Source organism: Mus pahari, chromosome 9 (genome assembly GCF_900095145.1).
Source record: "Mus pahari chromosome 9, PAHARI_EIJ_v1.1, whole genome shotgun sequence".
NCBI lineage: Eukaryota > Metazoa > Chordata > Mammalia > Rodentia > Muridae > Mus > Mus pahari.
This window is the reverse complement of record NC_034598.1, coordinates 35,332,172-35,338,822: the sequence shown is the minus strand read 5'-3', so window position 1 is coordinate 35,338,822 and position 6,651 is coordinate 35,332,172. Positions and strand designations below refer to the sequence as shown.

Here is a 6,651-nt window from a genome sequence, read left to right as displayed (position 1 = left end):
TGGTGGCGCACGCCTTTAATCCCAGCACTCGGGAGGCAGAGGCAGGCGGATTTCTGAGTTCCAGGACAGCCAAGGCTATACAGAGAAACCCTGTCTCAAAAAACCAAAAAAAAAGAATAAACGACATCAGTGAACTGATGTGGACCTGGGGTTAGAAGACTCACAGGGACCCGGTTCCTTACCTACAACGATGCCATAGGAGAAAAACAGAAAGTAGATATTGGGGGCAAGACTGCTCAGCATCAGGCCACCAGCCACCAGGAAGCCACTGAAGATTGTGACGGGTCTTGCTCCAAAAGATGAGACGAAGAGGCTGCACACAGGACCTAGAAGAAATTGAGACCTTCACTTATGTAGCAGCAATCCCTTTCTTATAACCACTGATTTCACATGGAAGGATCTATGTATCAGATATTCACATTAAGATCCATAACAGTAGCAAAATGATAGTTATAAATTAGCAACGGAAATAATTTTACGGTTGGGGGGGTTGGTCAGCACAAATGAGGAACATGAGGGTTCCAGTATTAGGAAGGTTGAGAACCACTGCAGTAAATGGAGATCTAAACGTGATAGGGCCTTAAAGGGGACAAGAGGCTTCCCTTTAAAATCTGGAGAGGTGGTTCATTAAAGGGGGGGGGGGGAGATAGCAGTCAATAGATGAGGACACTCGAGGCCAGAGAAGCCTCTTCAGAAAGCAGTCTCCAAGCAACTTCACCTGTGGCCTCTGGGACCAATCTGTTGGACACAAAAAGAGATCTGACTTTTTATGGCCTCTTATGGGTGGCAGAAAGATTTCACATGACATGATTTTAGTTCAGTATGGCTTATGCGACAAAGACCGTGGAGGAGCCAGGTACTGGTTAAGACCGTAAATCGGGGGCTGCTGTTAAGTCACCTCTTAGATTCTTAATTCTGTGTCCAAGGGAGAACTACCAGAAGGACAGGCCTGATGCCTTCAAGCTGTGGGAATCTGGCTTGTGTGTGTGTGTGTGTGTGTGTGTGTGTGTGTGTGTGTGTGTAATTACTGTCTTTTAGGGTAGGCCCATGTTCTAACAGGTTTCAGTCCATGGTCAGCTGGCTCTACCAGTCCTGGGCCTGTCACGGTGAGACACAGCATCATAGCAGAGGGCATGGGAGACAGAGCTGACTCCCTCACAACAGCTGGAGAGGAGAAACAGAGAGGGAGGGGGGAGAGGGAGAGACAGAGAGGGAGAGAACGAGAGCAAGAGAGAGAGCAAGCATCCAAGAGCAGGATACCCTTGGAGGCATGGCTCCACTGACCTCGTTCCCCCTCCTAAGACCTCCCCCTTCAAGTCTCACATGTACCCCAAAATAGAGCCCCTCGCCTGAAGACCAATCTTTTGAGACTTGAGCTTGTGATCTTTCAAATTCAAACCATGGTAGGTAAGCCCAGTGGTGAGTGCCTTTAATCACAGCGCTCTGGATGCAGATAGCTGTGAGGCAGGCAGATCACAATGAGTTCAAGGCCAGCCTGGGCTACATAACGGGTTCCAGGCCTTTCAAGGCTATCTTGTGAGACTCAATCTTAAAAAAAAAAAAAAAAAAAAAAAAAGACCTAAAACTAAAAACAAACCAACAGACAAATAGAATATATAGCTTTAAGAAAGAAATTATGCCCTTTGGGGAAAACAGTCATTGTATTTCTCTCCTGGCATCGCTCGCTCCTAAAATGTTTCTGAGGATCCAAGAACCAAGGCCGGCCAGGTCTGCTACATCGAAGCCATAAGTTAGCCAGCATACAATGAGAAATAATACTGTGGTGCATGGGTGGACCATGCGTGCAAGGAGAATTTCCTACCAGAAGGATCCCGGTCATGTGAGTGCCTTGAGTCTTCCTCAGTGGGTAGGAGTCTCATGTGGCTGGCTCCTCCCTCTTTGCTGCAGCTGACATCACGGATCTCAAACTCACTCGAAGAAAGACAACCTTTGATCACCTAAGTATCGGTTGACTTTTGCTGGCTGGTTGCTTTCTGGCGATTGTACGTAACGGTGTCGGGGGAGGACAATAACCAAAACCCATTTAGTTGCCAGCTCAGAAAGGCCTGGCACATGGGAACTTGCTTATGCCACAGACTCCTACCCAAGGATGCAAGTCAGTCCTCGAGGGAGTTAAGGGTACTTCGAAGCTCAGGGCTAATCCTTATCTGCAGCCCTGGCAGTGTTCAAAACATGTTGAGCCAGGGGACCTGCCTGCAGCGACTTAGTTGGCTACTGACTCATGGTGGCTCATGGAAGGCTAGAAGAATGAAAACCAAAACTGGAAGGTGGGGGGGGGGGGACTGCTAAGTCTGCCTTGAGCCTCCAACCAGAGGACCAGAGGGTCCCTCATTGCTTCAGTAACAAAGTTGGCTCCATTCCCTCCTTGTTCTTGGAGAATGGCACGTGGACAGGGTGGGGGGTTGGGGAGGGGGAGGGTGGAGGTTGGAGATTTGGGGGGGGGGCTGCTTAATCACATCTCAGACTTCTGCTGGACATGGCAGTCATCTGCTTCAGCGACCTACCACCCCTTCTGTGCTCGTCTGGACCAACCAACCACAGAAACAAAACCAACAGGAAACACACCGGGAGATTTATTGCGAGGGTTCTGTGGGCTAAGGGCCAGGGGATGCTTGCCTAGGTAAGCATGTCTGAGATCAGCAGGGCAAGCCACCAGGAGAGGCAAGCTGGGACTCTCAGGCACAGGCTGAAGCTGCAGGCTGCAGGCACAGCTGCTTTTTTTTTTTTTTTTCCTGGGAAAGTTCCATTCTTCTCTGGAGTCCACCCAGATTAGGATAAGCTCTTTCTCTGAAAGCCAATGGCTTGCATACTTAACAGCAAACCCAGCTCTGCCAACTTCAGGACTTAAGTAACCAGAGAAGGAATGTAGCTTAGTCAAATTGACAGAGAAAACTAACCATCTCCTCTCTCTGCATAAGCCATCTTCTTCAAACTCATCTCACCGGCATGTGTCACGAATGGTGCACGCTCCGGGTCTGAGCCATCCAAAGATTCTTCAAGGCCTGCTGGCTCCCTGCCTGCCTACCCATGACAACCCACCCTCCTGTCAGCCCACCTCAGACAATCTCAATAAAACTAGTCAGAAAAAAAACAAAACAAAATGGGAATAAAGACTGATGAGATCATTCTGTTGGTAAAGTACTTGCTTTGCATGAAGACCTGAGCTCCTCCCCAGAACCTTCTAGAAAGAAGGGTTTGGTGATCTATGCTGGAATCCCATTGCTGGGAGATGGGGGACTGGAAGTTCCCTGTGGAGTTCCCCAGGACTCGCTGCCTGGGTAACCTCGCTGAATCTGAGAGCCGGAGGTGTTGTGACACCTGAGGAAGGACTTAAGGTTGATCTCTAGTCTCTATCTACATGTGCCCAGATGTGCATGCACTAATGCACGCACACACACACACACACACACACACACACACCACTCTGGGGAAAGACACTGAAAATAGAGGGGGTAGGCTGTCATCAATCACACTACAGGTATGCCCATACACAGTGGAACTTTTGAACAAGCCCAGACACCCTCACCTCGGTTACACATGAACCTTCCAAATACTGTGACGCTTATCTGACCTTCAGTACAATGGACTCCCCCCCCACACACACACACATATGAAGGACCCAGGCTTTGCCTTTCTTTCTAGACAGCCTGATTGTCCTGTCCCCCACCCCCACCTCTGCACCAATCACACCACCTGACTCACAAGTCACGCAACTTCTAAGCTCTTCCCTATGAATAAAGCTGTGTTCTGGAAAACCCCAGAGCTTATGGGTAAGGCTGTTTTAGGCCTGCCTGCTCAGATTACAATCTCATTTAGCTTCCAAATAAATACATCTTTCTTGGGTCTTGCCTTGGTTAATTTTATCCAGGCATCTCCAGAGACGACCCCACTCCCACCAGTAACCTTGGTATTTAAGAGGTGTGAGTTCTCCAGTTTGCTTTCTCTCCTCATGTCTACTCCCCGAGACTACAAGACCCATAGTAGGCATGTATTTTGTAAACTCTCTTGGCATGCCCACGGGGATGGGCTGTGTCCTGTACTACAGGACTTGACTCCACCCTGTAATAGTCATCTTGCTTTGGCCCCAAGTGACTCCTTATAAAACCGAAATTTGCTCCATCTCTGGGGCAAATGCTGAAAATGGATTCTACATCTTGTTTGTGCAGGCCAACAAAACCCCATCTACTCACAAGTTAACCCCAGCTGAATCAGGCACAGGAAGATGGATCGAGATCACACCAGATAAACTATACCTGTAAGCTTATCTGTCACATCAGATGTAACCCTCTTCCTTGGGTCATGTAAAAGTGAAGGACACCAAATTTGGGGGTATAGAGGCACACACTGACATGTCATCAGACAGCAGGTGTGGGTCATAAGACCAACTGTGTCCCCCCCTGCAGCTTCAACTACTCAGTGTGTTCCCCCGCTTAAGGCAGCCCACTTGAACTGCTATTTACCCAGGTAGGCCCAGTTCTGCACCTTGATACAGCTGGGTGCTTTGAACTAACTGTACGAACAACTTTGTAGTCTCAGGACAGCTCCATGACAGGATTCATAGGTTAATAGCCACTCACTTGCAGGCACTCTGTGTGTGTGTGTGTGTGTGTGTGCACACGTGTGTGTGCATGTGCGTGTGTTAGCTCTCTGCTCTCGCCTTCAGTGAGCACTCGGAATTCTGTAGCTTCTTGAAACACCCCTCTCCCTTTTTAGAATTACTTAGTTATTTTATGTATGTGAGTACACTGTCGCTGTCTTCAGACACACCAGAAGAGGGCATCAGATCCCATTATGGACGGTTGTGAGCCTCCACGTGGTTCCTGGGAATTGAATCCAGGATCTCTGCAAGAGCAATCAGTGCTCTTAACTATCAGTCAGTTAACTGACAGTGCTGAGCCAATTCTCCAGCCCCTTCTTGAACGTCTTTTCAGCCATAGTGATAGATAGAAAAGTAGACAGACAGACAGACAACTGTGTGACATGCAATGTGCCATCTAAGAGGTAATATTAGCCTAAGTAAGACCAGAATGTAAGACTCCATGCTTGCCCACAGCAGCGACTACCGAGTGAAATCAGTCATGTATGGATAATTAAAGCCAATGAAACACACAAAGTTTGCGAACTTGTTATTCAGTAAGTTCTGAGATCACGGAAAACATGACCATCTGTGTTTCCATTATAGCTTGCTCACGCCATCACCAGCACAGACGGGACACCATGATTGTATCATGGTACTGAGTTCATTTGTGTCATGTAACCAAGGGAGGAAGAACTAGCCAGCTGGAGACTTCTGAATTAATTAATTGTGAACAATTAATTCAGGCAAGTTGGAGAAGTAGTTTGAGAGATACTGTTTCAAAAACTATATATGAATATTTATGCAGTCCATCTTTTAGTAAAAGATGTATGTATGTAAAATTATACATACCTGTATAAACTCATCTTTACCAAAAGAACACAAAGATGCTTATTTATTTTTGTAGGATTTGGATCACAAAAGCCATACCAGAACCAGAGTTGTATGATTATTTTCCATGATCTAATGGTATAAGCAAAGTTATGACAAAGCAGGAACTTACAGTACAGTCCATCTTACAAAAAAAAAAAAAAACATGCTCAAGCAAATTACACATCATGGTTACTTCGCAAGTGCAAGATTAAAATCTAAATAGATCTCAGCATGGTGGTGCAGGCCTTTAACCCCAGCACACCAGATGCAAAGGCAGTCAAAGATCTCTGTGAACTAAAGGACAGCCTTATGTAAAAATTAAGTTCCAGGGCTGGTGAGATGGCTCACTGGGTAAGAGCACCCGACTGCTCTTCCGAAGGTCCGGAGTTCAAATCCCAGCAACCACATGGTGGCTCATAACCATCCATAACAAGATCTGACGCCCTCTTCTGGAGTGTCTGAAGGCAGCTACGGTGTACTTACATATAATAAATAAATAAATCTTTAAAAAAAAAAATTAAGTTCAAGGACAGCCAGGGCTACATAGAGAAACCTTGTTAAACAAACAAATAAATAAAATTCCAACAAAACAACAACACTAATAACAATAAATAAAATAAAATCTAAATCCAAAGGGCTCACAGAAGTGGTGGTTCCTAATTTAGACTCACTTGTGACACCTCGGCGGGGGGAGGGGACAATCCTTTGGCTGCAGGTAACAGGTATTGCATTGTGTAGCGTGCACAAAGAATGACTTAGGTTTAAACCACTCAAACCAAAGAAAAGGAACAAAACAAAGCAAAAAATCCTGAGTCTAGGCCTCCTCTCAGGGCAACTTAATTGGAACACCTGAGCGTCAACAGATAAGCAATTATATGCTTTCGTGATTCAAATTATCTCCCTAAGTCACCGACCAGTCCCAAGATCATGACATAGGGCTTGGCTGTCAGATGCGCAGTGAGACCAAGGCAAACAGCAGGACAATAAACAAGAAGAGAAATCAAAACATCCAGAAATGGCTCTGGGTTGAAGGACTGCGAGCTGCAACTGCAGGCTGCACGTCTGGCCTTCCGATTTGCACCACAATATGACAAATGTCACATTGTGCTTCTTGTCAAACCTTGCTAGTCAAAAACAGCCCAATTAATGTCATGCTTCACACACACACACACACACACACA

At 46.5% G+C, this 6,651-nt stretch overlaps 1 protein-coding gene across 2 annotated transcripts in view; it reads right to left on the bottom strand.

Moving 5' to 3' along the window:
* The window catches only part of Slc16a9 (solute carrier family 16 member 9), a 46,801-nt gene that overhangs the window by 19,303 nt on the left and 20,847 nt on the right, over positions 1-6,651 (bottom strand). For both annotated transcript variants that reach the window (XM_029542392.1, XM_029542391.1), the window contains exon 3: positions 183-326. In XM_029542392.1, the coding sequence (XP_029398252.1) occupies positions 183-326 (144 nt within the window). The remainder of the gene's footprint in view (positions 1-182; positions 327-6,651) is intronic.